The sequence below is a fragment of the Vulpes vulpes genome, chromosome 8, assembly GCF_048418805.1.
Source record: "Vulpes vulpes isolate BD-2025 chromosome 8, VulVul3, whole genome shotgun sequence".
Taxonomy (NCBI): Eukaryota; Metazoa; Chordata; class Mammalia; order Carnivora; family Canidae; genus Vulpes; species Vulpes vulpes.
The window spans coordinates 51680975-51705418 of record NC_132787.1 but is presented as its reverse complement, the minus strand read 5'-3'; the positions used below and the strand labels follow the sequence as shown (position 1 = coordinate 51705418).

The window sequence follows — 24444 nt, the reverse complement described above, 5'->3', positions numbered from 1 at the left end:
ATCACGACGCCAGTAATGGGAGGCCTAGCACGCACTTGAGGGCTTGAGGCCTGGGAAAGGAAAGGAAGACGTCACCAGGAGGTTTCCCTTGTCCCCATCATCTCCTCCCGTCCCACCCCTACTGTCAGAGCAGGATGGGTTTGGGCCACTAGGCCAGGAGCTAGGGAGCCAGGAAGCCAGGGTGGCTGGCAGTCAGGCTGTTGGTTGATGGAAGAGGACAGGTGAGTGGGGCTCAAGCCAAAAGAGAGATGTGGATATTGGGACAAACGGACTCAGAGAATCACACTGAAAGAGGAGCAATATGGAGCCTCCAAAGAGGGAAAGTGACCAGTTGTCCCAACCCCACATAGCCTTACTGGACCCCAGATACAGGATTAGCATTGTTCCATCCTTCTTCAGAGGGCCCTGGACATTTCTTCTCACAGCAAAACTGCTCCTCTTCATCCCCACTCTCCATAAAGACCCTTTGATTCTGGGAAGGTCAGCGGGGAGGGAGAATGAGATTACTTCAGACAGCTCTACTTGGCTCCCACCTTGGTATTGCCTGCTGGGATTCTTTCCTGCGTGGGGGCTGGGACAAAAGACTTTCTCAAAATTCCCAGGATAGTGGGTGGCCTGGGAGACACTGGCATTCTTGGATAGTTTTATCTCAGTGAGCACTTCCTTTCCCCTACTCCCACATACTAGTCCCTGGACTGGAGGGAAGGAGGGGCTGGGGTTTGCTACTTATGGCCAGTCTTTACTGAACTGAGATCAGGATGGGTAGCATCACTGACTGGGCTAAGCCTTTCACTGAGTAAGCAAGAAATATAAACACACAAACTCAGAGAGACACGGAGATGGAAGGCCAGGTGAACCAGTGAGACTAATCAGAAACAATAGGACAATACTTACAAAAGGCTAATTACAGAGGGTCTTGGGTCCAAGGCAGTTCAGTATTTTTAAGGCTGTAAAGAGGTTTTGGGAGAAAGACACCTCAAAATATAGAGGCACTCAGAGGTTGAAAGAAATCTCCCCAGCTCTTAGCAAAGGACTTAGGTACTCAAATATGTGCTCATTAAATAGATTAGTAAATGGATATTGAGGTGTTAATTTATTTAAAATTTTAGGGCCCAACTAAAATCCCAGTTCCATCCAATAAGTATTAAGCACTTAATTTCAAGCACAATCCCCTGTGGGATGTGGTCCTAATCTTTAAAAAAATGACCACCTACCATCCCACCAGAGCAGCCCCAGCAAGGAGGGCCCAGAGACCACCAGCCCATGACAGCCACAACTCCAGCCAGCCAGCAGAAGTCACCAGGCACACACAATCTACACAAGTGATCCCCATACGTAAGACCATCCCTTTAAGAGAAGTAGCTGTTTCATTAATTCATAGAAACAAACACAGAGGGACGCCTGGGTGACTCAGTGGTTGAGCATCTGTCCTTGGCTCAGGTCATGATTTCCGGGTCCTGGGATCGAGTCCCACATCGGGCTCCCTGAGGGGAGCCTGCTTCTCCCTCTGCCTATGTCTCTGCCTCTGTGTCTCTCATGAATAAATAAAATCTTAAAAAAAAAATAAAAAGAAAAGAAAAGAAACAAACACAGAAAGGGGTGCCTGGGTGGCTCAGTAGGTTAAGTGTCTGACTTCCACTCAGGTCGTGATCTTGGGGTCCTAGGACTGAGCCCCATGTCAGGCTCTGCACTCAGCAATTTTTAAAATTCTAATTCCAGTAAATTAACGTGAAGTATATTAGTTTCAGGTTTAGAATATAGTGATTCAACACTTCCATGCGTGGAAGTGCACTCCTTAATCCTCATCCATCCCCCCACCTACCATCAGTGTATTCTCCATAGTTAAGAGTCCATTTCTTGGTTTCTCCCTCTCTCTATTTTTTCCCTTTGCTTATTTGTTTCTTAAATTCCACCTATGAATGAAATCATATTGTATTTGTCTTTGACTGACTTATTTTGCTTAGCATTATATTCTCTAGCTCCATCCATGTTGTTGCAAATGGCAAGATTTCATTTTTCATGGCTGAATAATATTCCTCTATATCTATCATCTATCTATCTATCTATCTATCTATCTATCTATCTATCTATCTATCATTTTTATACATTCATCAATTGGTGGACACTTGGGCTGCTTCCATATCTTGTTTATTATAAATAATGCTGCTATAAACATGGGGGTGCATTATCCCTTTGACTCAAGTGTTCTTGTTGATCATTAAACTCTAACACCATTTCATTTAGTGCTTTTTCTGAGGTTTTATCTTATTTTTTCATTTGGAGCATATGCCTCTATGTCCCCATTTTGCTTTTCTTTTTTTTTTTTACAATATTTTATTTATTTATTCATGAGAGACACAGTGAAAGAGAGGCAGAGACACAGGCAGAGAGAGAAGCAGGCCCCATGCAGGGAGCTCGACATGGGACTTGAACCTGGATCTCCAGGATCAGACCCTGGGCCAAAGGTGGTGCCAAATCGCTAAGCCACCTGGGCTGCCCCGTGATTTTGTTTTCTTCTACTTTTCTTCTTTTTTTGATTTTATTTTATTTATTTTATTTTATTTTTTTCTTTTTTTGATTTTATTTACTTATTTAAGAGAAATAGCGAAAGAGAGCATGAGTGGGGTGAGGTGCAGAGGGAGAGGGAAAAGCAGGCTTGGCAGGGAGCCTGATGAAGGGCTAGATCCCAGGACCCTGGGATCATGACCTGAGCAGATGCCCAACTGACTGAGCCATCCAGGTGCCCTTAAAATATATTTTTTTTAATTAAGTAATGATCATATAGATGCTCACTGGACTGGAGAGAAGAATGGAGGAACTCAAAGAGAACTTCAACAAAGAGAAAATATTAAAAAGAAATCAGAATTGAAGAATACAATAGCTGAAATAAAAAATACAATAACAGGAATCAGCAATAGATTAATGGTGCAGAAGATCAGTGATCTAGAAGATAGGAAAAGGGGAAGCACCCAAACTTCAAACAGCAAAAAGAAAATTTTTTTAAATGAGGATAAGTTAAGAGATCTTTTGGAAAACATCAAGAGATAGGGGTCCCAAAAGGAGAAGAGAGAAAGGGGCAGAAAATATAATTGAAGAAATAATAGCTGAAAATTTGCCTAATCTAGGAAAGGAAATAGACATTCATGTTCAGGAAGCAAAGAGAGTCCAAAACAAGATGAACTCCATGAGGCCAATGTTGGGTGTAGAGATTCCTTAAATATAAAATCTTTAAGGGTACCTATGTGGCTCAGTCAGTTAAGCATTTGCCTTCAGCTCAGTTCATGATTCTAGGATCAAGCCCAGCATTGGTCTTCCTGCTCAGTGGGGAGCCTGCTTCTCCCTCTCCTCCATGCTCATGCTCTCTCTTTCTCTTCCAAATAAATAAATAAAATTACTTTTAAATTAAAAAAAATTTTTAAAGATTTTATTTATTCATGAAGGACACATACACACACAGAGAAACAGACAGAGGCACAGGCAGAGGGAGAAGCAGGCTCCATGCAGGAAGCTTGATGTGGGACTCGATTCCAGGACTCCAGGATCACGTCCTGGGCCAAAAGGCTGGCGCCAAACCGCTGAGCCACCCAGGGATTCCCTAAATTTTTAAAATTTCTTAAGTAGGCTCCACATCTAACTTGGGTCTTGAACTTATGACCCTGAGATCAAGAGTTACATGTTCTATTGGCTGAGCCAGCCAGGCACCCCCCCAAAATAAAATCTTTGGGAAAAAAAAAAAAAGAAAAAAAAAGAAAATGGCCACCTATTTTAATTAAAATAAAACTCACATGCAATAAATGATTAAAATGAAATACCAAGTCTCAAAAAAAAGCTACACTGAGTATAATTCCCAAGTGAAAAAAAGACAATAAATGTTCTTGATGATGACTGCAGGGAAAGATGTTAGATACATTTTATCATGGTGGATGGGAGAATTTTGGTGCGAGTTGGCTTGATGCAAAAGAAAGGAGAAAATGTTTTAAAGAGAACATAGCATTGAGCCAGAAGCATGGACAGCAAAAGGCGGGGTATGACTAATGTAAGAAAGACACTAGTTACCAGCAGGGAAAAGGGCAAAGGGAGACAAATTAGGGAACCCTAAAGTGAGTAGGTTAAAATAATCTCACAGGAATTGGATATCACTTTAAATTCTCGAAGAAGACAAGGAAACCTACGAGCAAGAAAATAGGCGGTTCCAGGATGAGGGGAGAGAAGCAGTCAGGTAAGGATGGTGGCACTGGCACTGGGTGTGGAAAGAATGGATGAACTACTTCAAAGGACAAATCCAAGTAACTCTGTTCCTACTCCTCAGGGTCTTGTGAAGAAAATCTCAGAGTTCCACAGACTGGAGACTTTAATAAATTCAGGATCTCCAAGCTTGAAAAATCACCCTCTCCCAATCCTTACAAGTAGCTATTCAAACTTGCAGCTCATTCCTCAAGTTTCTTGCCTCACTACTTCTATTATCTCAACAGAACCCACATGCATCTTCAGAGAAAACAGCAGGAATGTGAGAATTCCAGCAACTTCTCGGGCCCTCTCCAGATACACTTAGCTGCCTCGTCACATCTCTGTCAGTCCTGTAAATGAGGCACCCACATTGCCTGTCCAAGGTTCACCTTCCCACGTTATCATAAGCTCCATGCACACAAGCCTAGCTAGGCTGTCTCACTTGTCCCTGTACACAGTGCCTGGCACATAGCAGGTGTTAAATATATATATATATACACACACACACACACACACACACACATATATATATACACACACATATATATATATATATATTTCTTTTTTTTTTTTTTAGGTGTTAACTATTAACACATTGGTTGCCTAATCTGTCCCATCTCCTATGTAGGGGCCGTATTCCACATGTCTTCAAATCCTTTCTCCTTCATTTTTTAAAAAATATTTTTATTTGGGATCCCTGGGTGGCGCAGCGGTTTGGCGCCTGCCTTTGGCCCAGGGCGCGATCCTGGAGACCCCGGATCGAATCCCACATCAGGCTCCCGGTACATGGAGCCTGCTTCTTCCTCCGCCTGTGTCTCTGCCTCTCTCTCTCTGTGTGTGACTATCATAAATAAATAAAAATTAAAAAAAAAATATTTTTATTTATTTATTCTAGAGAGAAAGAGGGAGAGCAGGGGGAGGGGCAGAGGGAGAGGGACAAGCCGACTCCATCCTGAGCACAGAGCCCAACTTGAGGCTTGATCTCAAGACCCTGAAATCATGACCTGAGGCAAAAGGCAGATGCTTAACTGACTGAGACCCCCAGGCACTCTTTTCTCCTTCATTATTAACTTTTCCTTTTTCTACCGATACTTCCCCCTCAGTATCTACACATGCTCAAGGATCTAGTGTGATTTTAAAAAAAATTCTCAACTTTCCCTTGCTCCTTGTCTGTATTTAGCTATTACTCAGTTTCTTTCTTCCCTTCATGGCTAAACTATAGAGCCACCTATACTCACTGTATCCATTTCCCTCTTCTCATCCACCTCTCAATCTCCATATATTTTGCTCTCATCAATCCGCTGAGATGGTTCTCATCAAGGCCATTAATGACCTCCTTGTCATATTCAGTGAAAACTCTTCAGTCTTTATCCTTTTGCCCTCTTTTGGCATTTGACCCTATCAGCCCCTTCTTCCTTTTTTTTTTTTTTTCCAGCCCCTTCTTCCTTGAAAGTCTCTCTCCTCTTTTGGCTCCTGGGTACTTTCTCTTGACAGAAACTAGGGGCTTAATAAATATATTTTTAAAATATTTTAAAAGGTTTATTTACTCACTTGAGAGAGAGAGAGAACAAGTGGGAGGGGCAGAGGGAGGAGAATTTCAAGAAGACTCCACACTGAGTGTGGATCCTGATGCAGGGCTCAACCACATCACCCAGGTGTCCCAATATATATGTATTTTATTATTTTTAAAAGATTTTATTTATTTATTCATAGAGACACACACAGAGAGAGAGGCAGAAACACAGGCAGAGGGAGAAGCAGGCTCCATGCAGGGAGCCCAACATGGGACTCAATCCTTGGTCTCCCAGATCATGTCTTGGACTGAAGGCGGTGCTAAACCCCTGAGCCATCGGGGCTGCCCTCAAATAAAGTCTTTAAAAAAAAATGATGTATGTGCTGTTCCTCATAAAATCTAGCTATTCAACCTGGGTCTTTCTCCTAAGCTCTAAACTCACTTTTACAATTGCTTATTGGATAGTTCCATTTGGATTTTCCATAGGTTTTTACCACTCAGTGTAAAGATAGGAAACTTATCTTTTTATCTTTATATTCCCAGCACTTAGTCATAATGTCTGGCATTTGGTGAGTGGAAGAAGAAATAAATGCATCAGAGATGTGAACTACTTCCAGCTATGTCAGGTTGAAGTCTCGCCTGACTGCTTCTAATGACACTGAACTTTCTCTTCCTGAAATGATTCAAGAGTACTTACCATGTACTTAACTATGTTAACCGTGATGCAACCTCAGCTAAACAGAAACATAAGAATGTTCCCTTTTGCATATTTTCCTAGATAATTGGTTTATCCAATTAAGTGCAAAACATTTTAATTTTAACTGTTTCAAATAGGGATTATTCAAAAAGGTATTATTAATTTCCCGTGGATGATATGGTGGAAAGAGCATGACTGAAAAAAAAAAAAAGAGCATGACTGGATGGTTAAGACTGACACTGAGCTGGGAAGCACGGCTTCAGATAAATCACTTCTCTCTAAGGCTGAGTCCACTGTGTGTGGTCACTCTCCCTGTTTGCCTACCTCACAGAATCAAATGAGGTAACGCAGGTGAAATGTTTGGTAAATCCAAGTGTTCCATGCATTTAAGAGGACATCACTGGGACGCCTGGGTGGCTTAGTGGTTCAGTGCCTGCCTTTGGCCCAGGGCGTGATCCTGGGGTCCTGGGATTGAGTCCCACATCGGACTCCCTGTGTGGAGCCTGCTTCTCCCTCTGCCTATGTCTCTGCCTCTCTCTCTCTCTGTCTCTCATGAATAAATAAACAAAATATTAAAAAAAAAAAAAGATGCCATCACTTAACCAGGTTCCTTACTCAGAGGAAGCACTATGAACTTAATTGTACAGGAAACCAGTGAGGACACCAGTCTAGAATATACATGGTTAATACTGTGTGCTCCTCTGCTATACAGCCACAAATGCTAGTTTTCACTTGTCTGCTTTGTTTTCCTATTCTCCTCTTCTCATCTGTGTAAATTTTCATTATTAGTGCTCTTGCTTCTAAAATCTCTTTTTATTTTTTTCTTTTCTCTCTTTAATTTGCTGCTAATTATATGCTGTGGGTTCAGAGGTTACTGAAAATGCTGTGGGTTCAGAGGTTACTGAAAATGGGTGAGATTAAGAGAAAATAAAAGACTTGAATGAATTAAATGAATAGTATTACACGTGACTATTATATTGCTACAAGTTCCACCTTATCTCCTGGCTCTTGGATAGGTTTTGAATTTATGCTTTCAGCCAATATTGATTGAGCACAATATTGATTGAGCACAATCCAGAGTGCCTGGATTGAGTTCCAGGCACTCTGTAGGCATTAAGGATCATCCCTACCCTCAGGGAGTTTATAGGCTAATAAAGTCACAAATTACAGTGAAGGGGGTAATTCTAATAGGGAGGTGCACAGTTCTGAAGGACCACAAATCAGAGGGGTCTCATGTGGTTCCAGGGACTCATGATGACTCCACAGATTTGACTTTCCAGCTGAGACCTGAAGGTTGAGTAGGAAGGGAAGTGTGTGGGGCAAGAGTTCTAGGCAGAGAGACAGGAAGTGGGAAAGTCTAGAACATAGGACAAGGTGGAAGAAGAGGGACAGCAACCACACGTGGTGAGTACTGGAGGAACCAAGAGAATTGCAACATAGCTACAATACAAGGGGACAGATAGAGCTGAGGACAGGGAGCAGACACGAGGAGAAGCTGGAAGTCAGAGCACAAGGAATTGGTAGCAGAATTCTGGATTCAGCAAGTATCACTGTATTTGCATCTTCCTGTATTCACACTTCCCTTGTTTTTCAATTAGATTGCACATTTCTTTTAAAAAGGACTCTCGCCATCCCTATTGGTTTGGTAATGCCACCTATGACTGTCTCCAGAATGTATGATCAGTGAATTGATCAGAGGATACAGGAGTAGAATGTTGCCACATTCATTGAGGCTGAACTTACCATCTCATAATCTTGTGAAGTAACTAGCAGGAAAAGCACAGGCTTGGGATTCACACAAGGCCCTCATTGGCCAGTTAACTGGCTCTTGAATTTAGGGACAGGTTATTGAATCTCTTGAAGCCTCAGCCTTTTTCATCAGCAAACAGGATAGGGCGACATTTAACTCATAAAGGTACCAAAGAATGAAATGAGGTATTTATGTAACGTCGGGCAAAATCCACTCAACAAATGTGAGTCTGTAGTCACTTCCCTCACCGGAATTCTTTCCTGTGGGCCTCCACACCTTGCTCCTTAGCCATTCCCTTTCCTTTGGGCTTTGGAAGCCTTCCTTTCCACCTGCTCCTTCTGCTCAGCCTACAAATGTCCTCAAACCCCAAGCTAAAAATAGCCCTTCTCTCAGTCCAGCTTTCCACCTCCCAAAGCTACCTAGAAAATAGCTTGCTCTTCATCCCTTTACCATCATACTAGTCAAAGGAATTGTCAGCATTTTCCTGTCTAGGTTGTAGCAGGGGCCCTCAGCTCTAGAGCCTGCGAAGAGAGAGGGGAGTAGGGAAGGGGACATGACCCAGCCACTGCCTCCAAGAGGGAGAACCAGTGCTGCAAGGATGGCTTCGACTTCTGAACCTCCATTTACTCTTCAACTTTTGCCAACCAGTCAACTTCCCAATCCTTCCCTTTCTGCTAGAATTTCTTATAAAATCACCAAAGCCCAAGGTCTCTCATCAAGCCTCATCCTGTGCTTAAGCAAGCTAAACCCTGATCCAGCAGGCTCTCTCACAGCTAAAAACTTATTGGAGCCTCTAATTCATTCTTACTGAGCTATTGGTGTCTCTCCCCTGATCCAAAATGCTGAATGTCTCCCTACTGCCCACAGAAGTGTGAACCCTTGAGCAAGTCTGTTAAAGCCTACCATGCTTTTTCCTTCTTCACTTCTCTCTTAAACAACCTGGGTTGCAGACATACAGAATAAATCAGCACTTCCTGAGTATGCCCCATATTACCTTTATTTGTTATATGGCTTATGGTTATTTCCATTGCCTGGGGACAAACACTCTCCCATATCTGCCTAGTAAATAGTTGAATCCATCCTTCTCATTCTGCTTCTTCAGCCCTATCAGAAATTATCTACGGGACGCCTGGGTGGCTCAGTGGTTGAGTGACAGCCTTTTGGCTCAGGGCGTGATCCTGGAGTCCCAGGCTCAAGTCCTACATTGGGCTCCCTGCAGGGAGGCCGCTTCTCCTCCCTCTGCCTATGTCTCTGCCTCTCTTTGTCTCTCGTGAATAAATAAATAAAACAAAACAAAAAAACATTATCTTCTAAGTAATCTAAACTTCTCTTTACTCTCATTATTCTTCCAATTTCTATTAAGTTAATGATAATATTTGACTTGCATTGTAGTTACATATGCTTAAGTTTATCTCCCTGACAAAGCTGATTCTTTTATTTTTATTTTTTAAAAGATTTTATTTATTCACGAGAGACTCAAAGAGAGAGAGAGACACAGAGACACACACAGAGACACAGGCAGAGGGAGAAGCAGGCTCCCTGCAGGAAGCCCAATGCAGGACTCCATCCCAGGTCTCCAGGATCAGGCCCTGGGCTCAAGGCGGTGCCAAACCGCTGAGCCACCCGGGCTGCCCTGATTCTTTTTTTTTAAAGATTTTATTTATTTATTTGAGAAACTGAGCATGAGCAGGGCAGCAGGGGAAAGGGCAGAGAGAGGGAGAAGCAGACCCACTGCTAAGCAGCGACTCGATCCCAGGGACCCTGAGATCATGACCTGAGCCAAAGGCAGATGCTTAACCAACCCCAAGGCTGTCTGATTCTTGATAGTAAATGTTTTGGTCTCATTCAGAAACTGTAACTTACCTTCACTTCTGCAACCACATAGCCGCTACAAAGCACTGGCAGGTAGGCTTGTTTCCTCTAGTGGTTCAATGCTGTGCTGACATCTGCTGGTCACACGTGGTCTGGCTGCCCTGGCCCCAGCTCCTTCCTCTCTATTATTAAGGGTGGGAACAGTCCATGCCACCCCTACCCAGCCAGGCACTGGAAGCCTATGCTCATGGTACCCCTGCACCAAGCACCACCTTCCATAGAGACTCTGGGAACACACATCTGCTAGTCGCTGGCCTGCCTCAGGCATCTCTAGCCTAAGCTCAATTCAACTTTCAGTCTTTCCCCACTGACCCCCACCTCAGCAATTTGTACTTCACGTCCTTCCCAGCACCACAAAAATAGAAGAAGATGATCTCAAGGAACTGGGCATAAGGAAATGAAAAGACAGACAATTTAAAAGCAGGGGACGTGCAATGCCTCCTCCTAACCTCACAAAATCAAGACTATTTCCTACAGAGTGCTGCTATTCCTTTTAACCTGTCGTGCTGAATTTCTAGAGCGCACTTGGGCCACAGACCTTCTGAGGGAGAGTGTGATGAACGGGAGGTAGAGCACAGAGCTGGTAGGTGGGGCTTGAGGGGCGGGGCCAAGCCAGAGGGCCTCTCACTGAGGAGCTTCTCCATTCTGAAAGCTCTCCCAGAACCGAGCGCTGAAGGCAAGATCGGCACCCAGCACTCGCCTCAGGTGAGGGATCGTCAGTGGCAGGCCAGGCTTTAGGGGTGATGGTGGAGAGGAGTCTCCATTCTGTCAGCCTGAGACTTCCGTGTTGTGAGACTCCCACTTGACAGAATTCGTGGGTCCCCAGCAGCGGTCCAGCTCAGTTTTCCTTGGGGCAAGGCAGCCTCAGAAGGGAGGGCCTGGTTTGGGATGGTATCAAAGCAGGGCAGAGGCACGCAGGTGATGTGGGTGCGTGACAGAGTACTGACAGGTGTGAGGACACCGTAGGGGCCACGGAGATAGACGTAAGGGCCAGAGGGAGAGCCTGGCCGGAGGACCGCAGGGCAGGACCCAGACAAGAGAAAAAGGAAGGCTAAAACAGGGAGAGAGAGGACAGCGGACCAAATGTGAGATAACCGCGGGTTCAATGAACAACTGGGTAACAGGAAGGCCAAGGAGGAAGGCAGGCTCACATGGAGCAATCTCCTCTTCCAGCTACGGAGCCTGGTCCAGAAAGGCAAGGCCAAGAGCAAAGCACAGTTCCAGGTTCCCAGTGGACCGGTACAGCTCTGGCAGACCGTCCTCCTAACGGTACCCATCTCCTCGGTGTCCTCAGACTCTCGTTTTGGTTCGGGGGAGAGGGTGAGGCTGCTCCTCACTGCGGTCACAACCACATCCTGCAGAGCAGTGGAGGGGAAGTAAGAAGCAAACAACCAGAAGCACGGGCAGAGACCAGGGGAGAGAACCCTGGGTATGTGGCAGTCATGTGCCACCAGGAGGGTCCTTGGTTTGGTCCCAGCAGAAGACCATGGGCCTCCAGTACCCCCTGCCCCATTTGCCATGCTTCCTTATCCCAAGTCAAACTCATTGAAAGAATTCCAGGGAAGGAGGTTTCTTTGACTTATATAGTTCGAAGCCTTGTTTTTATCATTTGCTAGTGACTGTGGCCAAGTTGCTTCACTTCTCTCAGCTTCAGGGTTCTCATTGCAAGATGGGGACATCTACCTTACAAGGGGTTGGGAAGACTGGGACAATCCCCATAAAGCACCTGGAATGGATGTTCTCAATAAATGTTAGTTACTATTTTTATCAGGACTCCAGGGACCCCTATCTCACTAATTTCCTTAAAGACAGTATAATACAGCAGCTCACACAGACTTTCGGATTCAGAAAAACAGTTGTGTTGGGCCTTGGGTAAATTATGTAAGGCAAGCCTCGGTTTGCTCAGTGGTAAAACGAGGAGAGTAATAGCCACACCTCATAGATGTATGGTTCCTGGCCGGCGACCACAATGGTCGCCATGAAAGTGATCTGCCAGGTAAGCCTCATCTTCTCCACTGTAGCGCAGCAACAGCCTACTTCCCCTTAAGACCTAACTCATGGGGGCTAGTGGCCTGTATGATCTCACACCTCCAGCCAGAGCTGTCACTGCTCCTCTGGGAAGGGTGGTGATCAGGATGTCCTACAGTACTCTAGGGAAAGAAATGGGAATAAGGCATAGAGGACTGAGGGTGCCCAGGGGAGAAAAGATGAGAAAGAGAGAGGACAGTGAGAAACCAGAGAAAGGAGGAAAATTCATCTCTAAGGAAGCCTGTGGCCTTTCTAATGACTGACCACATACCGTCTTGCGCCCCTTCCCCAGGAACTATGGAGTCCTTCAGCTCAAAGAGCCTGGCACTGCAGGCTGAGAAGAAGCTGCTGAGTAAGATGGCAGGTCGGTCTGTGGCTCATCTCTTCATTGATGAGACAAGTAGCGAGGTGCTGGATGAACTCTACCGGGTTTCCAAAGAGTACACACACAGCCGGCCCCAGGCTCAGCACGTCATCAAAGACCTGATCAAGGTGGCTGTGAAGGTGGCGGTGCTGCACCGCAGCGGCTGCTTTGGCCCCGGTGAGCTGGCCCTGGCCGCCCGCTTCCGCCAGAAGCTGCGTCAGGGCGCCATGACGGCGCTCAGCTTTGGCGAGGTGGACTTCACCTTCGAGGCTGCCGTGCTGGCCGGCCTGCTGACTGAGTGCAGGGATATGCTGCTGGAGCTGGTGGAGCACCACCTCACGCCCAAGTCACATGGCCGCATCCGTCGCGTGTTCGATCACTTCTCTGATGCGGGCCTACTCACAGCCCTCTATGGGCCTGACTTCGCTCAGCACCGCAGCAAGATCTGTGATGGGCTCAGGAAGCTGCTGGACGAGGGGAAGCTCTGAGGCCCAGGCCCAGCACATTCTACCTCGGCCAAACGGCGGACTGAGAAAACGACAGCCAACAGGCCTTCTAACCCTGCTCATCAGCAATCCTCTGAGACCACCCCACCCCCAAACTACTGGTGGAGAAGAGGGAGAGCCGAGGGTTAAGGCCTCTCTCCCACTCCAGCCCCAGGACAGGAAACAAAGCTGCCTGAAAAAGACGAAGTGAAACTTGGATCTCTACTTCCCCCATCAGGGACATTCGAAGCAGGGAAGCCCCTCCCTTGAGGACTAGGGAAGAGGGCATAGCCCAACTAACCCTTCAGGGGACACTAGAGACGAAAGGGGGTATGGGGGCCCTTTGGAGCCATTCTAGACCTCCAGCTCCAGGCAGAGCCTGGACAGATGCCAGAGGCTCTGCCCCAGAGCACAGGAAGAAAGGGCCAGGGCAGGGGAAATTCTCATAGGGGAAATAAAACTACTAAAACATGCACAGGGCTCAACGTTTAATCTCTCCAGCTTCTTATACCTTCTGACCATCACAGAGGCAAGAGATATATAAACACCACTTATCTTACCTCTCACCATTTCCACAGGAGACTGAGACATAGTTCCAAGTATCATTAGGGTTCCCTTGCCTACTTCTAGTTAAGAAACTAAAACAAACAAACAAACAAAAAAAAAAAAAAAACAAAACTGTACCGCAGATCAGTGCTACAAATTGCAAATAAATATGCAGTGGGGGAGCAAGGCATAGATCAAAAGGGTCTGGTGGGGAAGGAGTGTGACAAAGAAACTCCCACAACAAAAAGGCTCCCCCCAAACTGTCCTCTTCACACTCCAAGGCAATTCTTCTTTCATCCCTTAGCCTCACATGGGCTGAAGAGAGGAGCAGGTTAGAAGGGTGAACTGGTGGCATGGAGAGTTCCGGTCCCTACATTGCTGCTTTTTATTCAGAGCAAGAGTTATAAAAAAGTTAGAGTGAACTGTTAGTCAAAACTGAGTCCAAATCATTTACTTGGAGGTTGGGGGAAAGGCCCAGCACTGTCTGCCATTCTCTGCAGAAGGGCTAGATCACTGATTGCCCCATCTTGAGTAACGTGCTTGTCTAAGAAGGTGGGGAATGTGAGGAACTAGCAGTCACTGGCTCGCTGTTCCTGGATTCCCCCCACCCCAGACTTACAGAAATCCCATTTTTTAGTTACAAGAGGAAAACAATAAGATATAGCAAATAAATACTACTTCAATATAGCACCAAATAAATTAGGTAACATAGTCAGAAATGGGGCGGAGGCTGAGGGCTGGGGGGAGTCCTTGCCTCCCTGCTCTAAGGCCAAGGAATGGTAAAGGGATAGGAAAGGCAGCATGGATGTAAAAAGAGCCTTCTGAATCTAAAGGACAACTTTAGATTCAGCCCAAAAACTGAGGAGGGTTCTGTTCTCTGTCCCCAGGAAAGCTGCCCCAGGCGAGGGAATTCTAGATCAATAGGAGGCTGGGAAGATGGCAGGAGGGAGGGAGGTGGGCTGGGAAGCTGTGTTCTTGAGCCTCACCTCAGGCTCCTCTCCCCCTCAAGTTGCTCCTTCAACATCTTGCTTCTCTCCATCAGTTTCGGGGACATCAGAGTTTGAAGATTTCATCCTCCTGGTCTCGAAGTGTCCGGGTCCGAGAGGTTCGGGTGAGTGGCACCGGACCTAGGACTGCTCGCTGCTGCATCCGAGGGGAGCTCAGGGGAAGGCCTGACTCCTCCCCAGGTATCCTGCAGGTGAGGAAAGGGGGCAAAATGACAGATCAGGGCAAGAACCGAAAAAGGGCCCAGTGAAGGGGTACAGAGCAAGCTATCCTCCCCTTTTCTTTTTTTTTTTAAAGATTGTACTTATTTATTCATGAGAGATACAGAGAGAGCGAGAGAGAGGCAGAGACGCAGGCAGAGGGAGAAGCAGGCTCCATGCAGGGAGCCTGACATGGGACTCGATCCTGGGTCTCCAGGATCATGCCCTGGGCCGAAGGCCGGCGTTAAACCACTGAGCCACCAGGGCTGCCCTGTCCTCCCCTTCTAATAGACATGAGCAGCTTGCTCTGAGATGGAGTCTTGTCACCCTCTCGCTAAGTTCTAACCCGAATGCTCCTTCGTGGATCATTAGCGCTCATCTCCTCTACTCCAGTGAGCACAAAGAACCATTTTCTGCTGCTCTACCCATCCCAGCAGCCACTGGCTCTGTTGCTGTCCTAGGGCCACCTGGGCAAAAGGCTTTACCTTGCTTCTGCTGACACTGAGCTCTTACTTGTGTGCCTGGTCAGCTAAGGCTACAAGAATGGAGAAGTCTGTGGAAGGGCTTAAAATGAACCATTCAAGACTCACCCACTTTCTCCCTTTCTCAGCTTCTGGGCAGCAGCCTTCTTTGACAGGCTGATCTGTGAATCAAGCTTCTTAAGGAAATCTGAGGCAGAGAGGTCATGGATGGGAGTTGGGGGTTCCCAGCCAGGTGTGGGAAGGACTTCGCCATTAGCACGTTCTGAGCCTGGCTCTTGTTTCTTCCTGTCAGCTGAGTGTGGCCGAACTTCATCGTTCCCTGACTGTACATCTTCCTCTCCATTCTTCTCTTCCTCAGAATCCAAACCATTGAACAGGTCTCTGGGCTCTGTCAGGATGGGGATGTAGAGGGTTTTCTTCAAGAAGATGGAGTCATTAGTATAAAGGCGGTTTGCACGCTTAATCTGTTCCATCTTTAAAAAAAAGTCACCGCAATTAATAATAGTAATAATGATCAATCTTCTGTTTAGCATCTCATGCCTTTTAAAGTGATTATATAGAGTCCTATCTAACCATATCACAACCAAGCTAAAATACAAAGGGTTGACAGTATTCCTCTTTTATTGATCAGTGGGTTCCATACTTTCTGGTGTTAGGGCCCCTTTATGTTATCAGAAACTACTGAGGAAAAAAGCTTTCCTCAAATGTAGATTATAGCTATCAACATTTAAAGTATTATAAAGTAAAACTGAAAAAAAATGAAAAAAAAAAAGTATTTATTTTAAAATAACCCATTACTGGGGCCCCTGGGTGGCTCAGTCAGTTAAGCATCTGACTCTTGATTTCAGCTCAGGTCATGATCTCAGGGCTGTAGAATTGAGCCCTAGGGTCAGGCTCCTTGCTCAGTGGGGAGTCTGCTGGAGATTCTCTCTTCATCTCCCTCTGCCTCTCCCCCATCCTGTGCTCACTCTTACACTCTCTCTCTTCCAAATATATAAATCTTAAACAAACAAACATTACATGTTAACAAATATTTTAAGGAAAAATAACAATTTTCTAAAACAACAACAAATGGATCAAAAAGAGAGGCACTGTTTTACATTTTTTTTTGCAAGTTACTTTAACATCTGACTTAACAGAAGACTACAGAAGATTCATCTATCTGCCTCTACATTCAATGGGCTGTAATATTACATGTCATACAACTTCTGGAAAATACAGTACACTCATGAGGATGAAAAAGACAAAGCCTTGTTATCATTACTGTGACAATGATTTTGACCTTGTAGATTCCTGAAGAGTCTCAGGTACTCTTAGGGATCCCTAGACCTCACTTTCAGAACTTCTGTTAAAGAAGAAGGAATTGAGGCTCAGAGAAGTTAAGTTACTTGTGTAAGATGATCCAGCAGGTTAATGACAAAGCTAGAAATGGAATTCTGGGCCTTTTTACTCCTTCTGGGGATGCTTTTCACACTAATAATTTCATTGACCAAATATTTATTTAGTACCTATTTATTCATCACTGAACATAGTGACTGGCATTACCATCCACTTGCAACCCAAGGTAGAAATATCAATGCCAACCTTAACTCATTCTTTTCTTTGACCAACCATACCCAACTGTTCAACAAAAGTATTGCAAAAATCTCTCTCCCATCTGGTCTGACCTTTATGTTGCCTGCCAGCACCTTAGAACATATTCTTACTGGGGATCCCTGGGTGGCGCAGCGGTTTGGCGCCTGCCTTTGGCCCAGGGCGCGATCCTGGAGACCCGGGATCGAATCCCACGTCGGGCTCCCTGCATGGAGCCTGCTTCTCCCTCTGCCTGTGTCTCTGCCTCTCTCTCTCTCAGTCTGTGACTATGATGAATAAATAAATGAAATCTTTAAAAAAAAAAAAAAAAGAACATATTCTTACTATTTCTCCTCTGGGTATTATAACAGTCATTTATTTTATTTATTTTTATTTTTTTATTTTATTTTTATTCATGAGAGACACACAGAGGCAGAGACACAGGCAGAGGGAGAAGCAGGCTCCATGCAGGAAGCCCAACGTGGGACTTGATCCCAGGTCTCCAGGATCATGCCCTGGGCTGAAGGCGGCGCCAAACCGCTGGGCCACCAGGGCTACCCCTATAACAGTCTTTTTAACTGGTCTTCCTCTCTCCATTTCTATGTATCTCCACCCTGGTCAACAGCTATCTTTCTAAAAAAACTTAATCTGATCAACCTGCTACCCTGCTTATTAACCTCCTAGGGCTCCCCATTGGCTCAGAGATAAAAGTCAAATTAGCGTTCAAGGGTTCTCAATCTACCCCCATAAGATGTCTTACCTCATCTCTCATCTTCTGCCATCTATATATTTTGCCATCCTGAACTTTTCATTTTTTCCCCAAACATTTTATGATCTTTCACACTTTTGTGTCTTTATCTACCTGAAATACTTCTCCACTGTCTTCTCTGCTGGGAAAACTTCTTCTCATCAACTATAACTCCCTTTGTGTTAACCTTCTCCAGGGCTCCCACGGTATACCGTAAATAGTGCCCTATAATACCTACTCTGTTATATTGTTATTCACCCTTTTGCATATTTGCCCAAACTCTTTGAGTTCTTTGAGGTCAGGGATGCTGTTCCTGTATCCTAAGGCCCTTCTCAGCATCACAGAAACTTGGCACAGAGCAGAAGTTCATTAATGCTTTATGAGCAAATCAACTAGATAACAAAATATAGAAACTGCAAATGTAGTATATTAGTAAAAATCTTATGCTATACTGCGTCAAAATAAAACTGGATTAATCTCAACATATTGTTAAAAAAGTTAAAATTGGCTCGCAGTTTTGCAGCTTTATTTTGCAAAGCACTTTGATACTATTAATTTCATTTTGCCTAGATAACTAGGTCCCTAACTCCAAGATGCTATGAATACTGTAAATCTTTTGGTGCTTTCATTTCCTAGAAGTACCATATAAGGCAACATCATTCCACCTTTAAAAAGGATGTAACCAAAGCCAAACCCCAGAGGAGTCCTAGGCTGCTGAGCCAGTCTGCTGAGCTAGGAAGGCCATTAGAATCTAGTTAAAGAGGGTAGCCCTGATGGCGCAGCAGTTTAGCGCCGCCCGCAGCCAGGGCGTAATCCTGGAGACCCTGGATCGAGTCCCACGTCGGGCTCTCTGCATGGAACCTGCTTCTCTTTCTGCCCCTCTCTCTCTCTGTCTCTATGAATAAATAAATATTTTTTTTAAAAAAAGAATCTAGTTAAAGAGAATAGTTTAAAAAAAAAGAGAGAGAGAGAAAGAATAGTTCAAAGGGATGATTTTAGAATGAGACAACCTGGTGTGAATCCCAGCTTGATTTAATAGACTAGTTAACTCTATTAAGTAGACTTGTAGTCTGTAGCACGTTATCTCCCTAACCCTCGCTTTCCTTATTTTCTTTAATCTTTTTTTTAAATATTGTATTTATTTATTCATGAGAGGCACAGAGATAGAGAAGCAGAGACACAGGCAGAGGGAGAAGCAGGCTCCATGCAGAGAGCCTGATGCGGATAGGTAATAACTCTGGTAATTATCATTATTTAATACCTCTTTCTCATTTTACAAATGGTAAGGAAACTGAGGCCCCAGCCAGGTGAAGGGACATATGCAGGCACTCAGCTGGAATGGAGGGAGTGCTCAACACCTTCATATCCACTTTCTTTGTTTAGGCCATGGCCTCTACTTGCAGTATTCACTTTCCTATCCTCCCAATCTCCATCTGTGGAAATCTTAGCCATGTTTTCATTCATTCAAAAAACATCTATTAGCTTCTGTGTTCTGGGATTCTGCCAGACTCCAGAGATATAAAACGGAAAGAAAATAGTTCTGTCCCTTAAGAAAAGTACAGGTTATTGGAAAGACAAACACATACAAGGTATAAACAACAGGAGTATAGGTTTGTGGAGGAGCTATAGAAAGGAACTTCTAAGTCTTTCAAGGCCCCTTAAAATTCACTTAAAATCTACACTTACGTCTGCCCTCGTCCCTTTCCAAATATAAATGAATCTTTTCTGATTTCCCACCCTTTGTTAATACCTCTACAAACTCACCTGCAATCATTACCTGTTTCCCCCTTACATTTCTCACTAGACTGCAAATTATATGAGGGCAACAATTACATTTTATTTATGTTTTGATCTCTTGGTCTGGTTACAACAGTGCTTAAACATATCATGCACAGAAATGTTAGCTAAGGATGCCTGGGTGGCTCAGTGGGTTGAGCATCTGACTCTTGCTCTCTGCTCAGGTCATGATCTCAGGGTGGTGAGATAGAGCCCAGCATCTGGCTCTGCACTTAGCAGGGAGTCTGCTTGACATTCACTCTCCCTCTCTCTCTGCCTCTGCCCCTCCTCACCCTGTGATCTAAAATAATAAATACATAAATAAATCTTTTTAAAAATGTCAGTTAAGGGATCCCTGGGTGGCGCAGCGGTTTGGCGCCTGCCTTTGGCCCAGGGCGTGATCCTGGAGACCCGGGATCGAATCCCACGTCAGGCTCCCGGTGCATGGAGCCTGCTTCTCCCTCTGCCTGTGTCTCTGCCTCTCTCTCTCTCTCACTGTGTGCCTATCATAAATAAATAAATAAAAATTAAAAAAAATATAAAAAAGAAGGTGATGGACTAGTATCTTTGAAATTGAACACCAATAAAAAATAAATTTATAAAAAAAATAAAAATAAAAAAAATAAAATAAAAATGTCGGTTAAAAAAATAACTTAAAAATAAAAAGAGGGATGCCTAGGTGGCTCAGTGGCTGAGTGTCTGTCTTTGGCTCAAGGTGTGATCCTGGGGTCCCGGGATGGAGTCCCACACCAGGCTCCTGGCAGGGAGCCTGCTTCTCCCTCTGCATATGTCTCTGCCTCTCTCTCGGTGTCTCAGGAATAAATAAAATCTTAAAAATAAAATTAAAAAAATAAAAAATAAAAATAAATGTTGGCTAAATTTGACAGGATATGGGAAAAAACTCATCAGTTTCAATGCAATGTATTTTTTACAGCTATCAAATATACCCCATGCACAGTCTGAAATGCCTGGTGTAGAGTATCTGTTTTGCACCTTGGAGGCCACCCTCCGGAAAGAAAGTAGAGCACTGAGGAGTAAAAAAGAACTAGAAGAGACAGACTTTAAAAACTTAGAGCTAGGGGGGCCTGGGTGGCTTAGTTGATTAAGCAACAGACTCTTGAATTCAGCTAAGCTCCTGGTCACAGGGTCCTGGGATGGATGTGGGGCTCCATGCTTGCCTGCCAGTCTGCTTGGGATTTTCCCACCTTCTTCCCCTCTCCTTCCCCCTCTTCCAAAAATAAATACATAAATCTTTGGGGAAAAAAACCCCAACAACTTAGATCTAGAGTGGTTAGAGCACTGGTCTCACAAAGAACCTTAGAAACCAACTCTCCACTGTTTGCTGTAAATGTTTAATCACTTGCAATTAAAAAGTTTCCATGTGGTTAATATTACGAACTTTGGAGTCAGATCTGTTTGAATTCCCACTCTAATGCTCATTGGTTATTTGACCTTGGTCAAATTGGTTAACCAATCTAAGTCTGTTTCTTCATCTGTAAACAAATGTATGCTTGATGGGGATGGGAGTACAAATGGGCCAATGTATGTAAAACCTCTAGAATAGAGACTGGCATAAATAGAAGCAGCTCCTCTCCACCCGGATAGTGGCACAGAGTCTGTCCCAACCAGACAAGGCAACACTGAGATGGGAAAACAAAAAGATAAAGGTGGGTCAGACCACAACACAATTAGGAAATTTCAGGGGAAGCTGCCTAGCCGGGTCATTCAATCTAATGAGGAATAATCTCTTCTGAGTGGTTGTCTGCATCCCTACCATGGAAGACTCACCGTCACCCCGTATTTCAGTGCGAGTCCAGCCAGGGTGTCTCCGGGGGCCAGCTGATGCTCCAGGCGTCTTTCCCTCACCGGGGAGCAGGCTGACTGCACCAGGCTTCCGTAAGAACGAGCCCGGCTCCCCTGTAGCAGTCCTGATCCCCCGAGGGGGGCCTGTCTAGAGGACGAAGCCATCTCCTCACCCCGCCGGCAGCTGGGGTTGCAACTGAGGGAGGCCTGGCTAATTGCCGACAGCCACAGGGCTGGGGGCTAGAGACGTCTACCCAGGGGGTTCCTTTCCCCTGTCTCCTCTCACAACTCCCCCGTCTACCCCGGCACTTCGCGCCCCCGCGGCTCTCGTTTGTCCCGCTTCCCAGGAGCCTTCCCACGAATCTGTATCCCGAGGATCCAGTCCCTACCAGAGTCTATCCTTATTAGCACCCCGCTGACTCTCAACCCTCCCACCACTATGAACTCTGACCTTTGAACTGTAGTTACCCTCTACACTCCGCTCAGCTTGCCCCTCTCTCCCAGGTCAGGTAGCCTCGGCCTCCCAGGTTCCCCTCACACCCCGGCCCCGCCTCGTCCCGGGGTTGGTCGGCTAGTGTTAGGAATAAATCCAGCCCCCTCCTGGTGGGCTGTCGGCGGCTAGGGAGGCGCGTGAGGACCGCGAGAGTTTGTACTACACGTTCCACTCAGAGATCTTCCAAGGCCCGCTCCTCAGCAAATCCGTCACGGCCTCAACGTCGGTCTCCACATTTAAGTTCTTGTCTCCCCAGACGCCTCGAATCAGCCAAGATGCAAGGGCCGGAGCCAGCTGGGTGGCAAGCCCTTTGAAAAAAAGACTTCATTTCCCAAAACGCCCCGCGCTTGCGGGGTCGCCGGGTCGCGTGGGAAGTGCGGTCGGCTCCGCAGGCTGTGGGCGGGCTTTCCGCGAGCGCTGTGCATCTAGGGAGGCGCTTCTAGGGAAGTAAGGAGGCCAACCGGAAAGAAACCCGAGGGCAGAAGACGCCTTACTCTCGCTACGGTGGCCTGAGAGGAGTGGCCAAGGCGGCTCCGGAGAATTGTTCGCTTCTGGAACTCAGTCGTAATGTCTTTCAAGAGGGAAGGGGATGATTCGAGTCAACTCAATGTGCTCAAAGTAAGCGCGAGAGGGGAGCATCGGGAACAGTTTCACTGCCCCGTGAAGGAGCTGTTTTGTTGCTCTGGCAACAGCTGCGGGGCCGGCGCGACCAGAGCTGGGTAGTGACCCCTTCTTAGCCCCGTGATCTCTGTTCTCATGGTCCCTTTTGCCTTTCAATCTTTGACCCCTCCCTCCTCTCCCACTGGTCCCGTCCGGCTACCCCCTGCAGAAACGGAGAGTCGGGGACCTGCTGGCCAGTTATATCCCAGAGGATGAAGCGCTCATGCTACGGGATGGACGGTGAGGGCGAGGGGTGATCAAGCCCGAGGGTGCTGCGGTTATAGGCTTCATATAATTTTGTTATCAAGGGGGGAGCGGGAGTATCTAGGATTTTCTGATGGGGGATGAGGGACAGGGATGTGGGTGGTGGAAATTGGGAGACCCTAGAGTTTGGTTTTGGAAAGGGTTGCTAGGTCCAGGTGGAACCAGACCCCACTCATCTGGCACCGAATATCTTCTACCCACCTCTCCAGCTTTGCTTGTGCTATCTGTCCCCACCGACCTGTACTGGACACCCTGGCCATGCTGACTGCCCACCGTGCAGGCAAGAAACATCTGTCCAGTAAGTGAGGGAAGACAAATCTCTGCAGATCACTCTTGCAGTTTTGTTTTTAATTCTCTTCCCCTCTACCTTCAGGCCTGCAGCTTTTCTATGGCAAGAAGCAGCCAGTAAAGGGAATGGAGCAGAATCCAAGACAGCAGAATGAATTGAGGCAGTCAGAGATCAAGGCTGAGGTAGGTAATCAGGGAGGGGAGGGTGTGTTTTAGGTGGGCCTGCTGCACATCTTAGGCTTGAAGGGCTTCGACTTCTTTCTAGCTCTGAAGACACTGACTGTGTTTCCCATCTCCACACCAGGCTCCTCTGTTAACGCAGACCCGACTTACCACCCAGAGTGCTCTGCACAGAGCTCCTCACTATAACAGTTGCTGCCGCAGGAAGCACAGGTCTGTGGGGTGGGAAAGCCAGAGGTAGGGCGGGTCAGAGGAGATAGATGGCTCTAAGATAAAGGTATTACAAATTGTATTCTCAGGAATATTAATACTCCAGAGATGTTTACTGGTATTTCAGAAAAAAAAGAGAATATTGCTTTTTTTTTTTTTTTTTTAAGTTTAGGAAATGGCACTTTGTTTTTTGTTCTAAAGATTTTACTGATTTATTCATGAGAGACAGAGAGAGGCAGAGACATAGGCAGAGGGAGAAGCAGGCTCCCTGTGGAGAGCCCAATGCAGGATTCAATCCCAGGACCCCGGGATCATGACCTGAGCCGAAGGCAGACACTCAACCACTGAGTCACCCAGGTCCCCCAGGAAATGGCACTTTGTGATCCTACTTGAAGAGTAGTAATATTAATATATTTGAAGGGCTCTACAAAGTCTAAAGATTAAAAAAAAAACCCTCAAAATTTTATACTAGCCTTTTAAAAATTCATATGATTCCAAAATTCTTTTTTTTATGCAGGACATTTTACTAATATCTTGAGGAACACAGTTTAGGAAGCATTTCTGTAAGGGATTGGGAGTCATAGGAGAATTGGCCTTTTTCCTTTACTACTTTTATAGACGTTGATTCTTCTCTACCTAGACCAGAAACCCCTCGTCCCTCTGTCTCCCATCCCCCTTTACCACCCCCAGAGGTTGAGCCTGAGAGTGGGAAGATCACTAAGGAACCCATGCCTGGAGCTGGCCCACAGGCCAAGGAGTCAGCAACTGTCTCATCTCCTGTGCCCATGAGCCCCACGAGGAAACGAGCCCTGGATCATTACCTCACCCTTCGAAGGTTTGTATGCAGAATCACTTTCTTCAAGTTTTCTCTTTTCTTTCTGAGTTTTCTTATTTCAATCCTTCTCAATTGTTTTTCTCTTATCCCCATTAACTTCTTAAACCTCTTTTCCTGATTTATTCTATTTTCTGTTATTTGCAGCTCTGGATGGATCCCAGATGGACAAGGTCGATGGGTAAAAGATGAGAATGTTGAGTTTGACTCTGATGAAGAGGAACCTCCTGACCTTTCCTTAGACTGATACCCTCTTTTCCCCTTCAGTTCACAAATAAATTTCAGCAGGCTCCAGGAGTCTAACTTTCTTCAAGTCTACTTCCTTGCCCCATTTCAGGATTTCACTGGTGGATTTTTTTTTTTTTTTTTTTTTTAAGTAGGCTACACACCCAGTGTGGAGCCCAATGTAGAGCTTGAACTCATGACCCTGAGATCAAGACCTGAGCTGA

At 45.6% G+C, this 24444-nt stretch overlaps 3 protein-coding genes across 6 annotated transcripts; 2 read left to right on the top strand and 1 right to left on the bottom strand.

Annotated features, from left to right (window-relative positions):
- The first annotated feature begins 10657 nt into the window (after positions 1–10657).
- TNFAIP8L2 (TNF alpha induced protein 8 like 2) lies at positions 10658–13413 on the top strand. 2 transcript variants are annotated; one of them, XM_072766589.1, is made up of 3 exons: positions 10686–10764; positions 11233–11328; positions 12380–13413. In XM_072766589.1, exon 3 carries the CDS (start codon positions 12385–12387, stop codon positions 12937–12939), a length of 555 nt encoding a protein of 184 aa, XP_072622690.1. In that variant the 5' UTR covers positions 10686–10764; positions 11233–11328; positions 12380–12384; the 3' UTR covers positions 12940–13413. The 2 variants fall into 2 exon arrangements, with proteins under 2 accessions (XP_025838797.1, XP_072622690.1); XM_025983012.2 differs by lacking the exon at positions 11233–11328 and having other exon boundaries at positions 10658–10764.
- On the bottom strand, positions 13408–21958 carry LYSMD1 (LysM domain containing 1). The gene is made up of 3 exons (XM_025983011.2): positions 21054–21958; positions 15278–15642; positions 13408–14674 (listed from the first exon to the last, which is right to left on the bottom strand). The coding sequence occupies exons 1-3, from the start codon at positions 21231–21233 to the stop codon at positions 14536–14538; spliced, it is 684 nt and encodes a 227-aa protein (XP_025838796.1). The 5' UTR covers positions 21234–21958; the 3' UTR covers positions 13408–14535.
- A 42-nt stretch (positions 21959–22000) lies between these two features.
- SCNM1 (sodium channel modifier 1) lies at positions 22001–24303 on the top strand. Of its 3 annotated transcripts, none has more exons than XM_025983008.2 (7): positions 22001–22179; positions 22391–22461; positions 22695–22765; positions 22859–22956; positions 23078–23166; positions 23804–23998; positions 24143–24303. In XM_025983008.2, the coding sequence occupies exons 1-7, from the start codon at positions 22129–22131 to the stop codon at positions 24240–24242; spliced, it is 675 nt and encodes a 224-aa protein (XP_025838793.1). In that variant the 5' UTR covers positions 22001–22128; the 3' UTR covers positions 24243–24303. The 3 variants fall into 3 exon arrangements, with proteins under 3 accessions (XP_025838793.1, XP_025838795.1, XP_025838792.1); XM_025983007.2 differs by having other exon boundaries at positions 22026–22179; positions 22695–22783; XM_025983010.1 differs by lacking the exon at positions 22695–22765 and having other exon boundaries at positions 22023–22179.
- Positions 24304–24444: the final 141 nt, after the last annotated feature.